The 26,712-nt window shown below is 33.4% G+C and overlaps 1 protein-coding gene across 5 annotated transcripts; it reads left to right on the top strand.

Annotated features, from left to right (window-relative positions):
- Positions 1-617: 617 nt before the first annotated feature.
- LOC124362965 (trans-Golgi network integral membrane protein TGN38-like) lies at positions 618-26,712 on the top strand. Of its 5 annotated transcripts, XM_046817879.1 has the most exons (6): positions 621-1,644; positions 11,432-12,142; positions 14,971-15,081; positions 15,953-16,063; positions 24,930-25,093; positions 25,343-26,712. In XM_046817879.1, exons 1-6 carry the CDS (start codon positions 1,023-1,025, stop codon positions 25,484-25,486), a joined length of 1,863 nt encoding a protein of 620 aa, XP_046673835.1. In that variant the 5' UTR covers positions 621-1,022; the 3' UTR covers positions 25,487-26,712. The 5 variants fall into 5 exon arrangements, with proteins under 5 accessions (XP_046673839.1, XP_046673837.1, XP_046673838.1 ...); XM_046817881.1 differs by lacking the exon at positions 14,971-15,081 and having other exon boundaries at positions 620-1,644; XM_046817880.1 differs by lacking the exon at positions 15,953-16,063 and having other exon boundaries at positions 622-1,644.

Raw genomic sequence — 26,712 nt, 5'->3', positions numbered from 1 at the left:
TGTTGTTAATGTAATCTTGGGAACGTCTGGGCCACTTCGGATATTGTCGTTTTTATATTTCCGAGTAAGGTTTTTAGGAAGATATCAATCAGAAATTTTCCCTCCGGAATATTTTAGAATTTGAAAATACATTGATAATAATTTACGAACACAGCCCAAATTTAAACTACAGGTGTTTCAGCAGAAGTTTGTCAGACAGATAACATTCTTTGTAAACTAATAATATTAAGAAGTCAAAGAACAAACACCTTAAAATGATGTATAACAAGATGTGTGCTTGCATTTGTAATTTCTGAGATTAGAAGTCTCTTTGTTTAGGGGACACTTTGTTGTTTTACAGGTTTGAAATTATTTCAACTAAATTCTTTAGGGTCGATTTTGTGAGGAATCCGTTTAAACTAAATCTCTGCAGTTAACTGTTTGACAGTTAGACAATTGAGACGGGTAGTATAAACTCTGTATAATAACGGATCAGATGAACCGAACAATTGATACTGCTAGGAAATAAATACCTGGGACGCTAAAATCGCATCTGATAAAAGCTTTTACGCATAAAATACAAACCATCCCCCACTACCATTGACATTGTCCTTGAAGACCACTGCACTAGCCTTGGTTGATGTATGTCTGTATTATTTGACAGTGGTTGGTACTAGTGATTCATAACCTCACATTCAGTTGGGTTCATTCATTTTTGTTCGGGTCAAATTGTGAATTGAGTACAAATTCAAGGAGCTTTAAAATTTGAACTTAAGTCGAAAGTTGCGTTAATAATAACAGTAAGTTGTGTGCAATGGGTGTTACGTTGTGACAGTATAAGAGATACTAAGAAAGTGTGATAGCTGTGTTATTGCGGAAACAAAATATTACCTAAACCTATTTGCACTATGTGATAATTGTTAGCATATATCAGCTTATTATTGATTTGGCAGAACACAAAAATTTAGATCAAATTAGGCTAAATAATAGGACATTTACATTAGGCTATTTGCACACCATTACATAGTGTCCTATATGAAAAAATGTTAACAAATTTAATTGTATTTGCATTTTTGTTGCTGTACAGTAAAGCCCTAGGTTATGAATCAATTTTACTACAAATTTCATCGGGTGAAAATAGTTGTAACAAAAAAGAATTGTTCAGCAACTTCAGTTTGAATGAAGTTTCACAATTTGGTGTTACCTGTGACATACCAACACCTAACAGCAACCGGGTGGAGTTTCTATTAAAAGACAATGTTATCCCTATTTTGTGTATGGGTATGTATGATGTGTCATTAAGGCTTTGCAATTCAGCGTCTGGTAGCATTACACAATTCAGTGACATTTTCCCACCGTCAACTGAAAAATTCACCAAACTATTTGAGAGGTTAGAAAATGAAGGAGAATTTTCCTCTTTAGATGAATTTTGTTCAGTTACTGTCCCAAGTAATACAATAGAAGAACCTTCTAGTAATGTAACAAGTTTGTGGTGGTCAGTCCTTAATAAGCAACTGAAGAAAAATGAGAGCTGTTTGACAACTTGCCGCACAAATGAAAACAACAGAGTTCATCCGTTATGTTCGTATATAATTTGGTCAAATGGAATATATAAAAACTATCTTAAAAATCAAGAGGAATCAAGGAGCAGTGTTCTAGGTGTAGGTAAGTTAATAAGAGCAAATAATGTTTACTTAGCCATATTATCTAACATAACTTAATCTAAACTTAGATTTTGGGTAGACCTTAATAAGTGACCTACACTCGTTACTCGGTTTTTTATCTAATGTTTCGATTGTTTTTATCCATTGAACAATTCGATATAACAATTTATTTAACTTGACATACGATTTTAACTTATTAATTGCAATAATTTTTATGTAAAAAATAAACGACAATAAGTTGCTAATTTTTGGTGGATTTTAAAATAGCGATGAAATAATATGAAGGAAATATGTGAAATACCTTTTGCCCATATTTTAAAGCCATTTGTTTCAAATGGCTTTAAAATATGGATTTGGCTTTTAGTAAAACCCATGGGGGAAATCCTTCATTTCATAAAAGTGGCTCACTGCTGCTATCTGGGAAAGCTGTAAACATTGTACAGTTTTTCTAATATTTAGGTCTAGGGCAAATTTGGCTTCGTTACATTGTATGTTATTGTTCAATTTTATTTAATTAAAAATTGTTATGTATTATTTTGTTATAATTCTTGTAGGGTATGATTATGATATAATATTGAAGTTGGATAATATAATGAATTGTTCGATAATGACAATCGAATAACGAGTGTAGGCTGCTTATTAAAGTCTTCCCCCTACTTTTAACAATTTCTTAACGTAGTGTATTGTCATTTTCAGAAATAATTTTTGAATGGTCACAAACCATATATTGCACAAAAATTAAGGCTATAACATAATAAGTGTCTAACACTTGAGTAACAACACTTCATGAGTAAAGAATCCTTGCTACAACTACTTAAACCTAATTACGTTATCCTAAAAGTAATAATGTTATCCTATGGTGAATAAAAAACAATCTAGGATATGTGTATTTATAAATATAACAAACAAAACAGTATAACATTTATTTACTTTTAACTATTTTGAAGGATAAAAGTGTCTGACACAAGTAACTTATGTGTGCATAACCACTGCACCTGGTGCCATAACAGATATGCAGTATTAATGTCAGTAATCATGGTGTGTTTACGGGGTGTGCAAAAGGTCCTTGAGGCTTAAGTGCATGGCAATAGGCCACTCCGTAGAAGAATAAAATCAGTGGTAATTCAGTGGTAACTTATTACCGGAATACTGAGGTTTCAGTAACAACAGCTTGGCTGATTGATTTGTTCTCATAACGATTTTCTCGTTTTGGGTTACTCGGTAACCAGTAAAAGTCAAGGCGTGATCTTACGTTGAAGAAGTTAAACAATCTGAGGTCGGGAAAATACCGATTAAAATGCCATTCGCCATTCGCCATCCGCGCGGGCTGCGGTGGCTCCACTTCTGACAAAATAAGAAAAACATCCCTTGAGTGTACCCAAATTCAAGATCATATCACGTGAGCACTTGTTTATCTTTAACTTTTTACATTTATAATACATACCTATTTATAACCTAATAATAAATGGTAGATAACGACTTTGTAATACCCATAATTGTGTTGTATAGTCAAATTTGAACTAACCTGTTTACAAATTTTTTAGTTTATCAGTCTATGTTACATTGTAGTGAGGTATTTAAGTTTGTGTATACTAACATGCTACCATAGTAACATATTACAGGAACGTAATAACTCAACATTTTAGTTTGTTATAGTTATTAACAAACAACAGTATTTCCTGTTTCAAGCGGTCATTACTCAAATACCATACACTTGATTTAACTTTAATAATGTTGAACTGGATTACGTTATAGACTTAAGGTTGTATTATAATGAAGCTATATTTTTACATGTCAAAGAAATATATACATTATTGATTATAGAAAATCATACAACTTTGGTTATTTTGTTACCTGAGGGGTGTACCAGGGACAGTAACAAAGGGTACCTTGGGATTATACCGACCACACCCAGACATGAATCGTTATTTGACATTTTGCTTCTACTGATTACTAGATTAGCGTAGAACAATATTTCGTCAATATAAAACAGGAATTGTCTTATCGCAAACCCCTCCCCATCCTCAGACAGAGGTCAAAGTCGAGCGGTCTAGTAGATAACGTGATTGCAGAGTCTCGCCGCCCGTTCAACTGGTTCGTCGCTTTGTTGTACTTCCGTGTTTTACCTCTACATTTCTCCAAACACAAAAATTCAACAAAAACAAACATTACCAAACTAAAACTAAACTCTTTATTGAAAAAACACTCAACACTTGTTTTTATTCTTGATCACATTCCGCCACCCAAAATGCTAGTGCCTCCGGCCATCAGCGCGGGCTTCGGCAGCACCTGGTGCTGCCGAAGCCGCGCTGATGTCAAGGAAAGAAAAACATCCCTCGAGATAGTACCTATCAGTAAAATATCAAATTCTAGAGGGGCTGATCAGAAATATAAATTGAATTGTAATGGAAAGGCAATTATGTACAGTGCAAATCATGTGATGCCGCGCGGCCTGCCGTAATCGGGATTCTCAAGAAAGATAAGATAACAGCGACAAAAATACCGATCACAATACCTGGAAATGCTTGTAAGTTTGTAATTTTGCAATTAAAGAGTTGTTTTTTCGTTCTATCATGTCTATTTCTATAAATTTATATTTTTGTGTTCTTCATACTGGTGTGGTCGGTATAATCCCAAAGTACCTAACAAAGTATGTCTTTAACTGCAGACAATGAAGAAAAAGATGAAACATCATCTTTTATTTATCTATCTTTAATAAATTATATTTTAAATAGTAAGAACCTCCTTTAAAACTCAACAAAATCTAATTTTGTTTACTTCTCAACAAAACAAGCAAGATGCTAATTACTTCCTACAATCTTTGTCGATGCTGAGATATTAGACCAAGTAGAGAAAACAAAGTTCCTTGGCTTGGTCAAAGACAAGAACTTAGTATGGCACGGGCATGTTATGCATGTATTACTTAAACATCAAGTGGTCTTTATGCTCTAAGGAGAATGGCCCTAGGTTCATGTAACTTTAATACTTTAAAATCAATTTATTATGCCTTCATCCATTCCTATACTGCCTACGGAATTTGTATATATATGGGTCAATGACAAGAGCAAATATGGACAACATTTTTAAAGCAATCAAAAATGGGCATTAATAATTTAATTTCATTTGAGAAAAGACGATTCTGTTAAACAGATATTTCCTGAATTTAAGATATTTACTGTGTATAGTTTGTATATTTTATGAGACAGTAAAATTTGCTTTTCTCAATGATAAAGTTGTAAGAGATAATTAAAATCTTTTCATGCATATGGTACAAGGTCACACAGATTTGTAGAACCACACAATTTAGCATTTAAAAAAAAGAAAGCTACCTCTGTTTTTTAATTTTTGAAATTTTGATTTAAATTAATTCATTATATCAAATTATGCAATAAATATTTTGTTCAGATTTTTTTCTAACGTTTACTATTTTTTACACAATTTTTCAATTTTTTGCTCTAACATATGTGTCCCAGTGGTATGTGAACACGGGACACGTGTCCCACTGGTAGTATACACAAGTATGTAATTGGTAACAATAAGGTAAATAATAATAAGTAATTTATTCAAACACATGTTTATTACAACAAATAAAAAAGAAAAATCAATTCCAATAAATTGCACAAATACATGAAGAGATACATTTTACATAATCAAGTGTGATATATTGCAAAACAGTTTTTACAAAGTGGGAGGTCACATTCTGCACACATGGTTTTTGTTTCTTTTTCTGTCTGGTTATCTGAGCAGCACTTACATCGTCTTCTGGTCTGTCCTTCCACAGGCAAATGAGTACCCAGGTTTGACATTGTTTTCACTCTCTTTGATGTTCTTCCAATGCTAGCTCTTCTTTTGACTGAAGTATTTGTTGATCCTTCGGCGAGCAGCTGTTCGGCTAGAGGCACCATGAACGTCAGAAGAGACGCTTTCCTGTGTTGAACTTCTTGGTGCAAAATCCATGCGTTGACAACTGATGTCAGAAGTTTATAGAACACCTTTTTCCACCATTTCTTTGACTTCCTATCAAAATCGTACACACCAACTTTTTGGTCAGAAATATCAACTCCTCCCATTATTTCATTGTACAAAGCAATAGCTTCAGGCCATGTAACATCCTTTCTTTCTCTATTTTGTTGCATTCTCTTGACTGTTGTCACAGTGTCTGAGTGTAAGTTACTCAGGACAACAAAACTGGTTAGAATCCTTCCATGATACTGCTACTACACCTTCCTTACAACATAAAAATTCACTTTCATATTTTTGAAGTTTATTTTCAAACTTAGGCACATTTATCCTGTTCCCAATGCAAGTTGCGACACTAGGATGGCTTGTTTCACATAACAATTTGACAAGAGGTAAAAAAACGATCAATTGATAGCACAACTTCTTCCTTGTCACCTCTTACAGTTGACGAAAGTTTACCCACAACTCTTTCACCTAATGAACCGTCCACATTTTCAAGATCTTTACCAGCATAAACACTGAAGTCATAGCAATAGCCAGTGTCAGAATCGCACCTTTCTCATATTTTTATGCCCCTCTTTATGGGTTTCAGTGGAACATATTGTTTTAGGGTCGACCTACCCTTGAACTTAGCTATTGATTCATCAATGCTTTGAAAAGTTGCTTCTGTTCTAGCTTTAGGAAAAGTATGTTTCAAACAAGAAACTAATTCATCTACATAATAAATCTTAGTAGCATTTTCAGGTTCGTTTGGCAGGTTGAAGTACAGCTTCGACACCAACAACTGAAACCTGTTCCTTGATATAGCTTTCTTTATAGCTACATTTCCCATGGATTCTTGCATGGACCAGTAGTCAGATATATTTGGTAAGCGATTGTAGCACATGATGAGAACGCAGCCTGTTACCACCATTATTTCATGATAATTCGTCTTAGCTATATTTTTTGTCTTTTCTTTTTGTAGTATGTCTAATCTTTGATTTGTGCAGTGCGATATGAACAAAAAAAGGCTTTTAGGGAAATATTCCAAAAATACTGTAATTTCCTTTGAACCTCTGTTGATTTTAGCTAAAATTATAGACCTAACTTTTATTGGCAAGGATTTTCTAGGTTTAAAAGTTTGTTTTACTTTATTCCAAATGATTTTTGGTCTCTCATTACCTACATGCTTATTTTTACCTAGTTCTGTTCTATTCTTCTTGTTAGTCCTCGGCTGGGTACTTGTTCTTTTACCAGAATCTGCAGGGGCCTGATGACTGTTATCGGCATTGTCCGGCTGGTTGCTAGTTCCCTCACCAGGATCATTAGAAACCTGCCCACCGTCATCAGCATCATCAGGTGTTTGAGCAGCTGGATCTTCAGAAGCATCATCATTTTCTTCGGAAGAATCAGATTGGTGAACGTCATTATCACTATCAGCAAAAAACTGTTCACATTCACTTTCAGAAAAATCAGAAAGTTTATAGGCTAGTCTGGGTCTTTGTCGCTATCGTTCATCAAATCACCTTCCAAAGGTCTTCTCAGGTTCACTTGAAGGAAACTCTAGCAAACTAATTATGCCTTTAGTATTTAAATGCGACATGGTCCTACACTACCACTGGGACGTATATGTCCCGTACTGAAACACCACTGGGACACCTGTGTCCCAGCACAAAAAATACAAGAATATGCCAAAATAAACAAGTTTCACTGAAATAAATCAATAAGCAAATTGTTTGTATATACAGTACGGTTATCTGTGGCTATTAGGGACACAAAATAACTCACTATATTGAATGTAAACAGTCACTAGCAAAAACAACAACACCATAACCTCAAATGTGCAACCACATGGTCAGAACAAAACAACAGTGAAATAAAGACTGAGTGCTCCAGCAAGTTATTGTGCCACTACAACAAAGTGAAAATACCCATCTGTAATGACTGTTACAAAATTGCCCTCAAACTTAGCATCAGTTAGTGTCCATATTTTTTTAAATTCTCTCGGGACATATGTGTCCCATTGGTAGTGAAAGGGTTAAAGGAAGCAAATTCTTTGACACCTTGCCACAAGACATTAAACAAGAAAAAAATGTTAATACATTTTTAAACTTATTAAAAAGGTTTTTATTGCAGTCTGCTCTGTACTCCATTGACGAGTTTTATCTTCTGTAATTGGCCATGTTTTAAACTCATAGTAAAGAGATATAATACTTTGGATAATAATAATGGTAAAATTCCTCATAAATTATAATAAAATGAATAACAATGTGAAATAAATTTATTTTGTTATTTTTAAAACTAAATTTTGTAATTACTTATTAGTACAATGATGATTTTTTTAGATATAAAAGACACTATTTTATGTAACTGTTGTTATATTTATGAAATAAAAAGATTTGGAATTGAATTGAAATCTAAACCTACTTATATCATGTAATAACAAGAAGTGGATAGGGAGAGAGTGCCACACTGACATTGTTTCTAATGGGGAGACAGAAAACAAGAACCGATTATCACAAAGACATGTAAAATTTACAGTACCGTAAGTAAAATAAAGTCCGTTATTTTTAATAACATAGATTTTTAGGTCTCCAGTAAGAAAAACTGTTCCAAATAGTGGCCTCCGGATAATACCATATTACCATTCTCTTTTTAGTTTTGCTATGAAGATGCGTTATTTAACAGAAATATTGTATTTAAATTATATTTGATAGTCAAAAATGTTTGCAGCTTTATTGCATCATATAATAAGTTAATTGCCAAAGCTAAACCCCCTTTAACCTCTACACTAAAGTCACTTTTATTACTCTTTAGCTTTGTTTCGGCGGTGTTAGTTTTTACCTATGTAGTACAGGGCGAGGCAGACTATCCGCCTGCGATGTATAGCAGCTGAACCGAGAATCCTACCTCTTTCGTTTTAATTAAAACCCCAATATTTCAACTCCAAAGAATTCAGGAATATAATTTTTAACAAACAAAAACACCCAAAAATGGCACTTTTGGGGGGTAAAGTTTATTGAAATGTTTTAAAATGTTAAGTTAGGTTGAGCTATAACTCATTTTAAAGATCTCTCTGTATTGACTGATCATTTTGTATAAAAGTTTTGATTTATATAACTTTTTTTCAGGGTGGTCCAAAATGTCAAAGTTATACGGTTTTATGGTTTTTTTTTACTGTTACCCAGTTGAAAATGTTATAGAATCATCCAAATTTTTATTAAAGGTTCCCAAAGAAGTACTCTTTCTAAAAATATATTATATTTGTTACTTTCAGCTCATTTCCATTTTTTTTTAAGTAGTTCAAATTTATTACATTTCAAACTCATAAAACCTAAAAAACTTCAAATAAAATAGCAAGGTGCAGCACATTACACCTATCAATACCTATCTTAAAAACTAAAGGTTGTTAATTTCTATATGCTGTATAACTTGAGCTTGTTAACTCGGTAACTGCAGTATTTTTTATTGATACAGAATAAACTTTGGTCTGAGACAATAATTGCACAAGTTTTGATGATTGACCGGTCTTAACTAATAAAAGTTTCAAGATAGTGGCCATTTGTATGCATATGAAACTTTTAACTCCGCTAACACCCATTATAGACCCAAAATGATTGCTTTAAATTAATTACATGATTATAAACAACTTACTTATATATTCTGTAACTTTTTCTCTATCTCTAAGAGGTTTCAAGATTGCGGCCACTCAAAGTTTGGAAAAAGAATCTATGTAGCTTAATTAGTATGTATTATAGAACAAACAGAAAAATGTTTTAGAATTCTAATATCATTTACAATAAAGTTTGTTCTTACTTGTTTTCTATACTGCGTAACATTTCCAGATAGGGAACATACAAAATTTGAGTACAAAACATTACAGAAATAAGTGTGAAAACAAGAACTGCCGTTCAAGGTAGCATCCATTCGCATTTGTGCAGACATTTAACATTATAATCCAAAATTGACACTTTTCATACAACTTACATTTTTACTCATTTTTCAATAACTGGGTTTATATAAAATAATAAAATAAATAAATAAAATAAAATAAAAGGTTTCAAGATAGTTGCTATTCCAAGTTTTGATTACAAATCGTCATTGAACGCAAACATAATTTTGAATTGATTGTAATAATTGTAATTGAATAAAGTCTAGGTTTTTACAAGCAAATATATATATATATATATATATATATATATATATATATAAAATTGTATAAATGGCAATAGCCTTATTTAATTTCAATAAACATTGGTAGCACATTCACCCGGCAAGTGAGAGATCCGGGTTCGACTCCCGGCGGAGCAAGTACTTTTTGCGATTCAATGTTTATTGAAATTATATATATATATATATATATATATGCATGTTGAGATATAACTGAAATAAGTAGAAAGTGTCCTTACTTGAACTATTGAGCAAATCCATTTATTGCATTCAACCTGACTATTATTGACAAAAATGAAAATATAACAAATGCAACAGTAATGAAACATTGCAAGCTAACAAATGACATGGTGCAACATGGCATTGTATAAAGGACTAGTTAAAATATGCATCTCAATGTAGTAAGTACACAAATTTTATCCTAAAGATAAATATTTCTGTCAAACTTTTGTGCGTTCGAACATGTTCTAGTGTTCCAACTAATAACAACAATTGATAGTCATTATCACCTTAAATTTCTGTTATTTTTCATACAAAAGGCGTATCAGATTTTGAAGGCACTTAATGTTAAAAGTTGAATTATATATCGTTCTTAATTACTAACCTAATTAATAAAATTGTAACTCTGAGCAAAATTTGTTAAAAAAAGATATAAGCAAATTGTGTTTCTTACTTTTAAGTACGGATTACTAAAATTTGGTCTCTACTAACTCGTTTTTAAATTTAAACATATAGATTATTTGTTTTTTGGTTGTTTTGCATCATAATCCCAATATAGCGAGATGTACCTCTAAGGTCATTAAAACATTACTAACTCATTACTAAATTTTAATTTGTTATAACTGTTAATGTTTTTATATTTCTTAAACATTAAACTATTGTTCATATCAGTAACATATTACTTTCACCAAAATCAACATTTATTAAAAATTAATTAGTGTGATTGCAAATATCATAATATAAGATTATTCAAATATTCACTATTAGAATTGGAGTATGTTAAACATTATACCTCTTATTTTGAAAACAATATTTTGCAGTTGTATAAGACTTCACAGTCCAAACTACTGGTAAAACCAATGTATTTCCAATGAATGTCTGTTTGAGGCTGATAAGACTTGGAAGTTACATTATTATAAATTCATGAAGCTGATAGAATTTAGTTTGGCTTATAAAACCATTGTGTGGGAACATGCCTTCTAGTGGCTGAAAAAGGACGGTTGCATGTGAAAGTTATTTTCTTAACCATCTTTGATGTTGATGATGACATAAGGTTATACAGATGAAGCTTGTTATCCCAAATGCTAGGTCACGTAAGTCTTGAGTTACTGGTGTGAAGCTGGGATAATCCTAATCCTGCAATGATTCTGGCTAGATAGAATTATTAGCAAAGCATGTGCATTTCTAATCCTACTATAAGAATGGCAAGAGTAAGAGTATTTGGGAAGATGGCAAATATTGGGAATATTGGTTTGAAGCTATCTGGAAGAGGGCTGTTGGAAAAAAATTAATTCAGTAGAATATACAAATAATAATAGAAAGTTATGTATTGTAGTAAAGAATCCAATAATAAAGTGTTATTGGGAGTGTTTGGTTCTTATTAGCTACATTATTTTCAATTCTTTCAAATTTTCTTAAGAATCAACGATTTGTTATTGTATGGTATGTTTTATTTTCAGGTGAGGATCAAACAAGTTCAGTCACTAAATCACCGCCAGTGAAGGAAAATTTAGATTTGAATCAGCCTGATATTTCTAAGCTACAAATTGCTCAGAAAGAAGTAACTAACATAACACAGTCTGCTCCTGAAACTCAGGCCTTACCACAGAAATCTAATATTGAACAAGCCACTGTAGCAGAGCTATCTGTAAACAAGCAGGACAATATTCCTTATGTCATTATTGGTCCTTCAGTACCTCTGAACGAGAAACCCACCAAAAAAAGTAAATCTAGTAAGAAACATTCTAAGACTAAGAATTATAACGATGTGACTAATTCTGGATTAATAGTGACAGGAGGTGGAAAAGACTCAAAAGACAATATTGATAATAAAGATACGAACCATGCTCTGTCACAACATGATGTTATTGGCAGTGACACGAACCTGCTTCCACCACAAAATGATGATGGCAACAATGACTTGAAGCTGAATCCACAACACAATGTTGGCAATAGTATCACAAATGTGGCTCAAACACAGCATGATGTTGGTAGTGTTGACATGAGCAAGCCTCCACCACAGCAGGGTGCTGGAAGCCTCCAATCATCGCAACTCCAGGCTAAAACTGGGGACCCGATGGTGGAAGAAGACTTCAGTTACGACCGCACCCAAGATGGACTGGAATCGGATCCACCAATTTCTGAAAAAGATGCTTTGCATAATTATCCAGGTACTTAAGTATTTACTTTATTCTTTGTATTGTTTTCACAGTATAAGGCCAAGAAACCGGTGAACAAACCATTGGTCTTTTTTCTCTATTCAGTTGTTTGTATTTCACATTGGTGTACTTGTCAGTTTCTCTTTTTTCAACTATTCAACCCCATAATACATTTAATTTGCTTATTTCTTCGTCTGATTTTTTTCCTGGAAAATATCTTCCTTCCAAGTTTCCGCACATCAGAGTAAAATTTGCTGCCACTTCTTTCATAAATTTTGTATTCCTTATTTTTTCATTTTTAGTTTTCAGGGTGGTTCTTTCTTCCTTGAGGGTATATCTTGTGCAGAAATCATACATGCAGTCTCTGCATTATTCATTTTACACTAAATTGAATTCACTGACTTTTCCTGTAAAGTATATAGTTACTTGTCAATTTCTCTATGCTCTTTCTTCCTTTCTATTGCATATGGCCATTCTTTTTTTTCTTCCATTTCGAACTGGAGGCCTTGGTTTGTGGGTGCAAACTGGATATTCAAAGTCCGAAACTTAAAATCATGAGCTCAATCAAACATCAGAATATATGCTTGCTGAATAAATTCTAAATAAATTCTGAATAAATTTTTGAACAATTTGGATTTAGAAAAAACAAGTCCACAATTGATGCAGTAAATAATCTTGTAGAAAATGTTCTCGATGGTTTGGAGAGACGAGAGTATGTGCTTAGCGTATTTCTCGACCTTTCCAAAGCTTTTGATTGCGTACACCATGAGACACTGTTGTAGCAGTTAGATAAATGTGGCGTCTGGGGCCTCCCGCAGTTATGGCTCACTTCTTACCTCAAGGATCGAGATCAGTGCGTAGAAATTTCAAATGTTGTTTCTGAAAAACTCAAAATGGCTCATGGTGTCCCTCAGGGTTCAATCCTCGGGCCCATTTTATTTCTAATATACATCAGCAGATTGAATTCAGTAATCCAGCATGGAAAACTGATTCAGTATGCTGACAACACGATTCTCTGCTTCAAAAATAAATCTCTTAAAGATTTGGAGATCACATCATTCACAGAATTAAATTCAGTTATACAGTTCTTTTCGGAAATAAACTTGAAAACCAACCAGTTGAAATCAAATGTTTTTCATTTCTCTCTCCGACAGCCAGATGCAGAGCAGTCTGCTGTTTTTGTGGGTGAAGACCTTTTAGACGAAACTAATTCCATGACGTTTTTGGGAATGCTCCTTGATAGGGGACTGACCTGGAACGATCATGTAGATAACGCATGTGCTAAAGCTTCCTCAGGCCTTGCGAAAACTAGCAATGATCTGTTCCCCAAGAGTCTTAAAGATGGGTTATTATGGCCTTATCCATGCACATTTAGTGTATGGAATAAGACTGGGGAGGTTGTTCCAAAAGCAAAATGGAACGAGTTTTTAAACTCCAAAAAAAGCTGTAAGAGTAATTGGAAAGTTCAACTTTAGAGAGTCGTGCAAGGAATCTTTCAGGGAGTTGGGATTGTTGACTTTACCCTGCCTCTATATTTCTGAGGTGATCATGTACTGCTTCTCGAAGTGTGTCTTGGTTCGTGGCAGAAAATTTCACCAATATGAAACCAGAGGCAGGGACAACTTCAGAACACAGCAACACGGACTGACGTTGTCCCAACACCTCCCGCAACAAGTTGGTATCAGCTAATCAACAGACTCCCTGAAAGTGTAAAAAATTCAAACAGCACAAATCAATTTAAAACTCATCTCAAGCGCCTTCTGGTGTCTAAAGCGTTTTACTCTGTTGAAGAATTCATGATGAGCCGCTGGGAAATTTAAAAATCAAAATTCAACAGCTGGATCTGATGTCGGAATGGATGTGTCTGTATGAATGTTTAAAATGTATGTCTGACTGATTGAAAACGTGTACATGGTTTCTTTTACAAAATGTGTTAAAGTTGACGATTGCAATACAATGTCAGAAATTGTTTGAATGCAATAAAGATATTATTATTATTATTACTTTTAATGTCTATGGAAAATCACAGTCAGACATTGGGTTTACTCATGTGATCTGTAAAAATCACCAGTTCTGATTTTGATATGATTATTTTGTCTACAAATGAATTATTTATTTTAAATGCACCATTGAGAGAATATTAGGATTACAGACATCTAGTTTGTGATGGCAATTATAAGAAATTTCAGCTACTAGGTTACAATATAACTCCATACTTGGTGTTCCCTCTGTAACAATGACTGAAATTTGAATATGATTTTGTGACATTTTAAATGTTCTTATTGTTTTTCACATAACATAGTTATGGTGGGAAGGATTGATTCAGTGTGAATGTTGAGTTCAGCTCCTTCTCATCTTCCATAGTAGTGCATTCAATTGTGGACCTGAAGAGACAATGAGAAGACCTCTTCACCTAGAGCGCAGTTCATTTTGTAGTCTAGGGATTACTGATGTCAAAACGCGGACTTCTGATTTCAGGAGTCATGTATGTGACAGCGTCAGGTTTCAGACACTGTATTAAGCGGAAAGAGAAAATGAGCTGAACACAAAATTTTTATTGCGACTGTTTCCTCAGAATTAAGTACAAAGTATATTAATTGTGGGTCTGTACCAACATCTCTCTTAGTAAAATTACACTTAGTAAAATTAACTTTTAAACAATAAAAAGTGAGTAATTAGAGTACTCATTGTTTATGATAGTAATATTTTTAAAAAAGGTTTTGATGTCAAAACTTCTTTTCTTTGTGTTAAATGTATGTGTTTTGTGGGGCTGTGTGTCATTAGATTATTTATGTTGTGTATTTTGATTTATGTTGTGTCTATGTGTTTATGTGTGTCAGGGGGAACAGAGGATGACGATGGGGATGATATTGACATTGAACCAGAAGGCAAGGTGAAAACTACACAATACAGCATTATCAACAGCAACATCGATTCTGGAGCAGAACAGGGTCAGTGAGTAGTTAGATTATTTATGTTAAAGTATATGTATGTTTGTGTGTGTGTCAGGGGAACAGAGGACGTGGACAGGGATGATATTGACACTGAACCAGAAGGTAAGGTGAAGACCACACAATACAGCATTATCAACAGCAATATTGATTCTGGAACAGAACAGGGTTAGTGAGTAGTTAGATTATTTGTGTTAAAGTATATGTATGTATGTGTGTATGTCAGAGGACGTGTACGGGGATGATATTGACACTGAACCAGAAGGTAAGGTGAAGACCACACAATACAGCATTATCAACAGCAATATTGATTCTGGAACAGAACAGGGTTAGTGAGTAGTTAGATTATTTGTGTTAAAGTACATGTATGTATGTGTGTATGTCAGAGGACGTGGACGGGGATGATATTGACACTGAACCAGAAGGTAAGGTGAAAACCACACAGTATAACATTATCAACAGCAACATAGATTCTGGAACAGATCAGGGTCAGTGTGTAATTAGATTATTTATGTTAAAGTGTATGTATGTATGTGTGTGTCAGGGGGAACAGAGGACGTGGACAGGGATGATATTGACACTGAACCAGAAGGTAAGGTGAAGACCACACAATACAGCATTATCAACAGCAATATTGATTCTGGAACAGAACAGGGTTAGTGAGTAGTTAGATTATTTGTGTTAAAGTACATGTATGTATGTGTGTATGTCAGAGGACGTGGACGGGGATGATATTGACACTGAACCAGAAGGTAAGGTGAAGACCACACAATACAGCATTATCAACAGCAACATAGATTCTGGAACAGATCAGGGTCAGTGTGTAATTAGATTATTTATGTTAAAGTGTATGTATGTATGTGTGTGTCAGGGGGAACAGAGGATGAGGACGGGGATGATATTGACACTGAACCAGAAGGCAAAGTGAAGACTACTCAGTACAGCATTGTCAACAGCAACATCGATTCTGGAGCAAATCAGGGTCAGTGTGTGTAATTTGATTATTTATAATGAGATGACGTTTCACTATTACTAGTTGCTTGACTTCAAATTAGTTGTTACAATAAAAAGTTCTTACCATGAGGTAGGTGTAGGTTATGAATTGTCACCCAGTTGTTGTACAGTCACATATGTTGTTACTTACAACGTTAAAGATGTAAATCACGAGAATGCTATAAATGAACTACTCATTGATTTTGCAGGCTGGGAAGATAACTGTTGGGTTTGACCATCTAATATTAAACTTGAAAGGATCACAGTTAGTTGTACAGAGTTGTTGGGAGGAAAGGAGTACTACTGTGGTGGTAAACAGTTGTCAAAGATTGTTTTGAAGAATGTTAGCTGGGGTCACAGACATGACTGGGTCCTGACATGTTGACAGCTGTTTCTATCAAGAGCATATGTTGCGGCGCGTGTGGTGTGTCTTGAGTATTGGAATATTAGTCTTTAAATGAAACACTTTAGTTAAGGCTGGAAACTATATAATGTGACTGTATTGACATACAGATAGCTGTGCTACCTGTCCTAGCTATTGTAATGTAGAGTGCTGGTGCTCCTACTGTTATCACTGTCCTAACTATATTGTAATGTAGAGTGCTGGTGCTCCCTACTGTTATCTGTCCTAACTATATTGTAATGTAGAGTGCTGGTGCTCCCTACTGTTATCTGTCCTCACTATATTGTAATGTAGAGTGCTGGTGCTCCCTACTGTTATCTGTCCTAACTATATTGTAATGTAGAGTGCTGGTGCTCCCTACTGTTATCTGTCCTAACTATATTGTAATGTAGAGTGCTGCTGCTCCCTACCCTAGTGAGTGCTGAAACTACTGATTCGAGGAGAGTGGCTATGGGCCCTTGTCCTGAGGTGAATGTATTGTCCTTCCCACGAGGCGTGAGTTCCAGCCCCTCACAAGCCAAGGAGACTCCATAAACTTAGGGGTGACATCCCTTGGTTCATGGAAGGCCCATTATTGTCTGGGAGTAAACATTCTGACGCTTCCCACGCTCTGAAAAGTAACAATTACCACTTCTAGGCGACCCTATCATAAATATTATAGATGTTACCCAAAATATTTAAGACTGCACCAAGTCTTCTCTGTAATAATAAAATAATTTCTACATAGCGTGCACTAAGATAATAAGCTACTTACAATACTTTTATATGCAACATAAATGAACTGTAATTGATAAACAAGTACAATGAAAGAGCCAAGGACTGGCTGTAACAGCATTCCCCATGCAATATTGACAATTGTTTCACCGCCAAAATAATCCCTTACCCCTTTCCCCCTCCAAGCTGCCAACCCAGAAGGCTTATCCCAGATAATGAATTTGCTTATCAATGAATCACTAAATCATGTATTGTTTCCAACCTTATTTATTAGATAGCCATTCCCACCTTAGCTTCCTTTCAAAGCCAGCAGATACAATTATCAATAACTATTTCCACAGATACCAGTCTCCTATTTTACATGTTCCATGTGTTGGTTGTATGATATTAGGGTGACAATGATGTGCATTTTCTCGTCTTTCATTTGCACCGACAAAGCTGTTAGGTATGGTTCAAACGTTAGTGTTATTGTGATTTCCTATATATAATTTTTTTAGTTCTACAAATAGTAAATACAACTCTGTAAATTTAGAAACTTTCTGGTTGTTCCAAAATTTTTCTCAGTTGATTTTTACTAAAGTCAAATAGTTACCACAGTGTATGAGATTGAATTAAGTAATACTTGAGTGTTATCAAATATCAATATGAACATAGTGACATTTGTTAAACAAGCATTATTACAATTTGAACAAAGAGTTCATTATGGTTACGATCATTGGGTATTTTACTTTGCCTACAACTGTTAGGATATTTCAAATCTCTTTTCAATTGCATGTTGTACTTTTCCTGTTTTTATTCAACGTTGGCCTTCAATACTCCTATATGCCTGTACATATTATAAACGTAATTTGATACAATTTTTATTAGTAACAGGTAAGTTTTGATAATATAACACATTTCTGAACAAAAATTATTTCTGAGAAAAGTCTTAAGTTTTCGTTAAGGGTAGTGGGATGGGCAGGACACAAATAATACAAATTTGACTAAAAAGTTTATGTGTATTTGGTATGTGGAATTTTACAAACTAAAATTAATACTTTTTTATAAAACACTAGAGTAAAGTATTAAAGTTATGTAACAAATATAAAGTAGGGATTGCACATGCAATATATAAACATTTTTCCTTTAGTGACATAGATATGATAAAAACATAACAATATGAACCTAAAAGAAATAAGTGAATATGTTTGTTTGCTTCAGCTTTGAGACTTTTTTTGCCTCTGCCTTGTAGGTATTTCAAATATCATTTTACGCATGGTCCACGTACATACTTTTTTTTGTTATAGGCTTTTAAGTTTGTCAGAAACACTAAGCACAACACGTCTCTGTTACGTCAACATTGCTAGATGTTATACAAGACAAATGAAATTAAAATCAAAATCACATTTATTTCCACAAAATATAGAACTGAGCACACAGAATTAAATATTGTATATTAAAAAGAAAACAAATTTAAGGATTTGGATTAAAAATGATAGTATAATAGTTTTGAATAGTTAACATTAAATACACTACATATCTTTGAATAGTTAACATTAAATACACTACATACCTAATAATAGAAACAAATCTTATATCACAAGAGAAATAAATCAATACATTGAAATGAAGAGAAACCCTTGAGAATTGAAAACAAAACCCTTTATAAAACCAATTATAAAAAAAACCCAAACAGCATTTATGATTAGAACATAACAAATAGCACTTTAAAACAACACTGATGTCAACAACAGGAAATGAGATAAGGTAAGGTGTACAGGTGGGTGCGAAACTGTAAACCACGGGATAGCTCGGCTGTGCATTCTTCTGTCACCTGGATAATCTGTACTCTACTGTAGTTACATAAAAAAAAATATATGATTGTTTAACACCTTCACTGCGACACTAGTCAGGAACTAACTTTAGGACAGCCGGAATATTAGTAAGCAGTGTCCATCACAGTGAATGTGTTGATTCATTAAGCAACAAGAACGTATAAAAAAAACACAATGGTATAACAAATATTGTTATAGCTGTTGGCCAGACACATCAATATTACAATCAGTCGGAAGCACAAGTGTACCATGATTGAGAGTAAAAACTATTAATATTTTAAGGAACATAACCTTACTTGAAATTATTTCAAAAGTGTCAAAATTTGTTTAGCCAAAATATCATTTTGGAAAGACTGTTGACCACATGGTCTGAGGCGGTGGGTTTGCATTTGAGGTAGAGCAGGATCAAGGGTGAGAGCTTGGCCCTTTCAAAGAAAAAGAAGAAGAAACCAATCCAGATTAGTTTGGTGTGACTGGATGACTATTCCACCAGATATTTGGTCTCTCACAGGATGGTTAAAGTCATATGAGTGTAAATTAATCATTTTCACAAACTGTATCACTGATACTACTGTGAAGTGTGGCAAGGAATTATCACCCAGCTTATCTGAAAAATAGATAACGTATCTGTAACAGTAAGTAGTAATGAGTAATAACTTTCATTCCAAGTACTTGTTTCTTTTGAAGCAACTTATTATGATCATATGGTAAATCTGTTTTGCCAAGTAGGAAAATTGACACATATTGTCTGTTTAAACATTGGTTATAAAATAAATATAATAATAGAATAAACCAAAATGGCCTCCAGTAATTAATTCACATGTGCAATGCTACTAGATGCTACCTATGTACTCTCTCATTCAAATACAAAGTGTATATTAATAATTCATTTATTTCCTTCACGTCTTTTTATTGGCAATTTAATTTATATACAGGGTGACAATTAAGTCTGGAACTTCTTTTTTAATTTTTGAACCACAATAGAAAGAAATACCAAAGTTCACACGTGCTTACTGGTGATAGTAACGCACACATCTGCCCAATTACCGACCAGATAATCTTTTTGGGGGACGGTCCACAAGGAGTCAGACAAAATTCTTAAATAGCAGCATAAGTCAATTTTGGTATCAAATTAAAGGTCTTACTTAGCAGAGTACAATGCCGCAAACCGAACTTCAAAAGGTGGATTCATTCAGTAGTTATAGCTATTTGAATTTTAAAACAATTGAACAATGTAAATTATTAAGTATTACAAGTAAACACCAATTTTTAAGTACCTGTGATCAAAGTAAGTGTTCAAAATGTTCCCCTCCCATCGTCTGGCAATGTCCTAGGCGGTTGTAAAAGCCATCCACTGCATTTTGAAGGTAGTCACGAGGAATATCTTGAGATTCTTGGACTATGAGATTTCTTAGGTGCGCCAAATCTCGAGGCTTAGTACGATAAACTTAATCTTTGACATTTTGAACACTTACTTTGATCACAGGTACTTAAAAATTGGTGTTTACTTGTAATACTTAATAATTTACATTGTTCAATTGTTTTAAAATTCAAATAGCTATAACTACTGAATGAATCCACCTTTTGAAGTCCGGTTTGCAGCATTGTACTCTGCTAAGTAAGACCTTTAATTTGATACCAAACTTGACTTATGCTGCTATTTAAGAATTTTGTCTGACTCCTTGTGGACCGTCCCCCAAAAGGATTATCTGGACGGTAATTGGGCAGAAGTGTGCGTTACTATCACCAGTAAGCACGTGTGAACTTTGGTATTTTCTTTCTATTGTGGTTTAAAAATTAAAAAAGAGGTTCCAGACTTAATTGTCACCCTGTATTATAAAGATTTAGTTAAATATCATTTCATACATTTACAACAGACTGACTGTAAACTATCAACTATCTAATCTACTTTTCCATGTTAGAGAAAGAAATATAGGATCCCTAAGGCTTGGCCAAATTTGGGGTTCCATCTCTATTATATAACAATTTATGTAAGTTCAAGTTTGGAGTCTACTAATAATTCAATTCAAAAAAAAAAATTTATTTCACTTTTTTTACATAATACATACAAATAACAGTAAAGTACTAATACTAAAAGAAAATTAAGCACAGCATAATTATTCTAAACAATTAAGTACAATATCCTACAAAAAAACTAAAATAATTAATAATGAAATAACATAATTTTGTAGTGAAATAAATTAGGTATATCCCCAAAAGGCAAGGCCCGTGTGGGATATCCATCACTTGAAAAAACACTTAAAAACAACACAGAAGACAACAGCTGCATTTGTAGCTGACTAAAAAAATCAAAATACATCTTTTTTTACGTAAAAAAATTTAAAGGACATTTAAAGTAAACATTTATTATTTCTGCCTTAGACATTTTTGCTATTATTCATAACAAGTAAAATAAAACAATTAAATATATCTAAACATTTATTATAATGAGCTATACTTAGAATTGGATTCAAATAAACAAAACTTAATTGATAAATGAGTTAACTGATAATATACAGGGTGATTCATGAAGTTCTCCCCCCACTTCTACAGCACATTGTACTAGTAAAAATAATGAAAAAATGTTATATAAACATAGGTCCGAAAACGCTTCGTTAGCGAGTTACAGCTAGCGAAAGATTTCGCCTGAATTCCTGGGTAAAGAGTAAAATAAAGCCATACTGAACTTTTGGAAAGGTTAATTAGGTAAGAAATATCGTGGATTCTTATGTATTTTTACCTGATAAAGCTAATAAAATAGGTTTCAGAACTGTACCTGTAGTAGTTTTTGAGGGATTCAGGGTTAAATGGAAAAAATTGGGGCACGAAACAATGTTTTTTTAAGTTCGATGTACAATAACTTTGTTAAATTGGTAATAAATACATAAAATCAACAAACATTAATTGTAGAGAATTTAATTCTGAGAAAATTGATATAATCAAAGTCAAAAATAAAATAGAAATAAGTACCAAAAAATCGATTTTATTCAGTATAATACATTACTAGTTTTAAGCAAAATTAATCAGGTTGGGCCAACCGTACGCACCTTTTTATAATAGATGTTCGAAAATGAGGCCATCATTATCAATACATTTTGCAGCACGTTTGTGTATTGCTTTTGTTGCGTTTCTTAATTTCTCAGGACTTCCCTGTATCTGCACAGCCGAATCCATAATACGGGCAATTAATTCATCACGAGAATTCACTTTTGTCTTGTATACAATGTCTTTCATCCATCCCCAGATGCAATAATCCAATGGAGATTAGATCTGGTGATCTTGGTGGCCAAGGGTGAGGCCCTCCACGACCAATCCAGTGTCCAGGAAATTGATGATTTAAGTAAGCAGAAACGGCACGTGAAAAGTGCGGGGTGCTCCGTCATGCTGGAAGTAAAAATTTTGTCTGAGATGTAAAGGAACATTCTCTAACAGCTGCGGCAACTCTTCTTGAAGGAAATGCAAATAGAACTCAGCATTTAGGCGTCCAGGTAATATGAACTGTCCAATCAGCCGATTGTGCAAAAGGCCACACCAGACATTGGACGCTAAAATCGGTGTTTGAAGTTCTGTTCCACTACCTCATGTGGATTTTCTTCCGCCCATGAGTGTTCATTGTGCAAGTTATTTGACACCATCCCGAGTGAATTTTGCCTCATCCGTAAACAAAATACGCTTGTAGGGTTGATTATTAATATTCAAAAAAGTTTCAAAACTCCAAGCGAAGCGGAACCCATCCCCTAGCTGTAGATGTTGAACCTTTTGTTTATGAAACGGATATAAATTTGTTTCGATTAAGTGACCTCCACACCGTTGACTGCGAAACTCCTATCCGCCTAGAAATACGTCGTGTACTTACACCTGGACTGCGATGAACAGCATTAATAACAATATCATCATCAAGTTGGACAGCTCGTTCATAATTGGTTCTAGTACTTGGTAGTTGATCCTGTTTCCCGAAGAGTACGAAAAGTTCCTGAAATTGTTTTGGTATCTGGAATCCTCCTATTAGGGTAACGTAGTACATATTCTTCTACAGCAGCTCTAGCATTACCATTACAGTAACCCAAAATAAAAACCATTATCAGCGTATTCCTCTGATGTAAATAAGTAAGGCATTTTTTCGCTGAATAAACAATCGAATTATAACTCACAGAAAAATTGCATTTAATAACACGATTCACAGAACCCGATCTCCTGCTGTAGCTTGCAAAACACCACTAATACACAGTTTCTAATGTAACAGTACAGAATACCATTGTTGATCAGCTGTTATTCGTGCGTTACCAACTTAAGAAATTAATAAACAAAAAACTGCATTTCGATGATTAGTAAACAATAATGGGAAAATGTTTGCTTCATTTATTTTCGAACATTTGATGTAAATTTTTATTTAAAAAAATACAACGTAATAAAACATGATATTTTTATTTACAAACAAATTTATTTAACAGTTAATCTTGTTTTCTCAATTTATCTCATCATTAAGGAACAAACATTTTGTTTTTGTTTTATTTTAACTAAATACCGTATGGTATTTCTTTACAGCTAGTAATGTATTATACTGAATAAAATCGATTTTTTTATACTTATTTCTGTTTTTATTTTAGACTTTGATTATATCAATTTTCTCAGAATTAAATTTCTCTACAATTAATGTTTGTTGATTTTATGTATTTATTACCAATTTAACAAAGTTATATGTACATCAAACTTAAAAAAAAACATTGTTTCGTGCCCCAATTTTTTGCATTTAACCCTGAATCCCTCAAAAACTACTACAGGTACAGTTCTGAAACCTATTTTATTAGCTTTATCAGGTAAAAATACATAAGAATCCACGATATTTCTTACCTAATTAACCTTTCAAAAGTTCAGTATGGCTTTATTTTACTCTTTACCCAGGAATTCAGGCGAAATCTTTCGCTAGCTGTAACTCGCTAACGAAAGCGTTTTTCGGACCTATGTTTATATAACATTTTTTTCATTATTTTTACTAGTACAATGTGCTGTAGAAGTGGGGGGAGAACTTCATGAATCACCCTGTATATATGCAATCTAGTAGGAAACTAATTTTAGATAGACCTATATTAAAAAAGTAAAAAAAAATCATTTTATCCCCTTTGTGAAAGAAAAAAGAACAAACTACTCAATAACGCTAAATAAATTTTCACAATTCAGGAAACGTGAACAATAGTTTTTTTTTAGGCCAACTAAAAATTGTGAACTAGTTTCTTTTTTTCTGAATTTTGAACGAAATTAAATTAAATAATATACATTCAATCTCAGTTATAGATATTATTTTTAACATTCAAAACATATTTAGACTAAATGTGTACGATATCTCATTTATTATTAAACATTTTTTATTTATGAGTAACCATGAAAAAGGTCACAATTGCATTTAACTATATAGAAAATAAATAAGACAGACAAGTAGGTATAAATCAAATTCTCCAATAATTTTTAATTTGTTACACAAGACCTTTCGACATCCAAGATGTCATCGTTAATCAAACAATTTAAAGAAAATAATTCATTAAAAATATTCATTAAATATAAAAGGGTAGGTAATTAAAGAATTTTCGGGTAGCTTGAGCCACTTCAGTGCCTAACTTGAAGATCCTAACTTTTTAGAAAACCCTAAACTTTTGTGTTAGTAAATGTTCTGGTTCTTACATAGCTATGATCGGTCGGCCTGGAATCGGCTATGTTAATATTTTGTTTTGCACCAAAAAACAAAAGTATATTGGGTTCAGAAAACAAATCCTCTATTTTAATACTCTTACCTCTATGTTTTAAAAGACCTTTATAATTTCCTTTGAAGATAGAGCAGTGCATGTGTTCAATACATTCCAGCTATTACTATGCTTTTTATCATAATAGTTGTTCTACAATGAAATTAAATTATTGCTTCTGACATGCAGGCGCTGGAACCGGAGCCAAGCCGGATCCCCTGATTGAAGAAATTGAGAAGATCCAGATGAATGATCCCTTCGTCGAGGCAGAGGATTCCAACTTCTTCCTCTATTTCCTGTGTGTGGCAGTGCTCACCATCATGACCTACCTGGTCTTCCACAACAAGAAAAAAGTGAGTATTACAGTCGTACATGTTACATGTGTTGTTAATATCGTAATACTGTTATGACAGTAAATAATCCGTATCATTAGAATGTTCCTCACTCTTTGTAACAAATGAGTATTATTAAACGATGAATAAAAACAAATTACACTCCAACTACAGCCTGTAGCCTGGAGGAGGCCATGGTGTCCTACACTACAGCTTCTCATATCCTACACTGAACTGTGCATACTTTAACACTGATTTGTGTGATTGCAGTTGGTAGCCTTGGCCATAGAAGGCAGGAAGACTAGAGGGTCTCGCCGCAGACCAAACTGTTCCAACTACAGCAAGCTGGATTGTAGCCTGGAGGAGGCCATGGTGTCCAACACTACAGCCTCTGTTACTCATGTTCTATACTGAACTATATGGAGTTTGCCACTGGTTTTCCTTCTTGAATCTCAAGGTGTTTTGTAGTAGTGGTAATTATTGTGGAGTTTCGTAGCTAAACTCTTGAAAGAATTGACAAGAGGTACTTGAAAGGAACCATTAGAACTAATTCTTTTTAATAAAAATTTGGATGAAAGTAATTCATCCAAGAAAACAAATTAAAATATATGCAATATTTTCCTCTCTCAGAAATCCTAAAAGAAGTAGCTTGTGTTTCATTTTCTGAAGTTCAAGAATCTTATAACTTTTCTCCTCTCTTATCATATTTTCATATTTATGAAATAGTTTTGATCACTATAGGATGGCTATTTTTTTAGTTGAAGGAGAGTACAATCAGATAAAGAAGGATAAAAGATTTAGGGATAAAAATCATTACCGTCCACGACAAAGCAGGTAGCCCAATGTATTTAAGAACATTATTTTTGTATGGGGCAGACATTCACAAATTGATAATTAGCTGCTAATCATGGAGATGTGTCAAGTATGAAGCAAGAAATTCCTTTATTAGTTTAATTGCTTACATTTAACTATGAATTATAACGCTTTATTACTTTTAAGTTTTAATTTTTAAGTTATTTTCTTAGGTCTTCAGTCATAGGGATTTTACAAATGTAGTAGATGTATATTTATTTCTCAAGTACATTATGTTTATTCAGTTTCATCTTTATATTTCTTGACAAGTTTGTAAAGACCTGTTCTAAATGATGGGCATTGAATTATTACTTGTAAATCTATAGTAATCTATTTATTTATTTCTGTTAGTAGAAGTTTATATCTATTTATTACGTTTGTTCCTTATTTTATATAATGCTTTAGCAATTTATACCTATGCATAGTAGTAAATATTAATAAGATTTATGTGATTTTCGTGTTGTAAAAATCAGCCATGATTACGCAATATTCAAAATAGCGTGAGAATTGCAATAAATAGGAAAGTAAATGTTTATGGGACACCAAAATTTGTTTTCAATATGTTAATGTAGGGAAATGTCATAACAATATTGTAAGGCAATAAGTGGTCTCTCGTGCTCTGAAGTTGATTTGCAGTATAGTAATCTGAACCGTCGTCAAATCTGGCGGCCACTGTCGGTATGAATGGGGACATTTAAATGTGTGAGGAAGGTTTCATCGATGTTGATTTGTTTTGTACACTGAATTTCTACCAATGAATGTACTATTCAATAAAATGTTTGAGTCAG

This window comes from Homalodisca vitripennis, chromosome 5 (genome assembly GCF_021130785.1).
Source record: "Homalodisca vitripennis isolate AUS2020 chromosome 5, UT_GWSS_2.1, whole genome shotgun sequence".
In the NCBI taxonomy this organism is placed as follows: domain Eukaryota; kingdom Metazoa; phylum Arthropoda; class Insecta; order Hemiptera; family Cicadellidae; genus Homalodisca; species Homalodisca vitripennis.
Note: the sequence above shows the minus strand (reverse complement) of the source record. Positions and strands in the feature narration are given on the sequence as shown.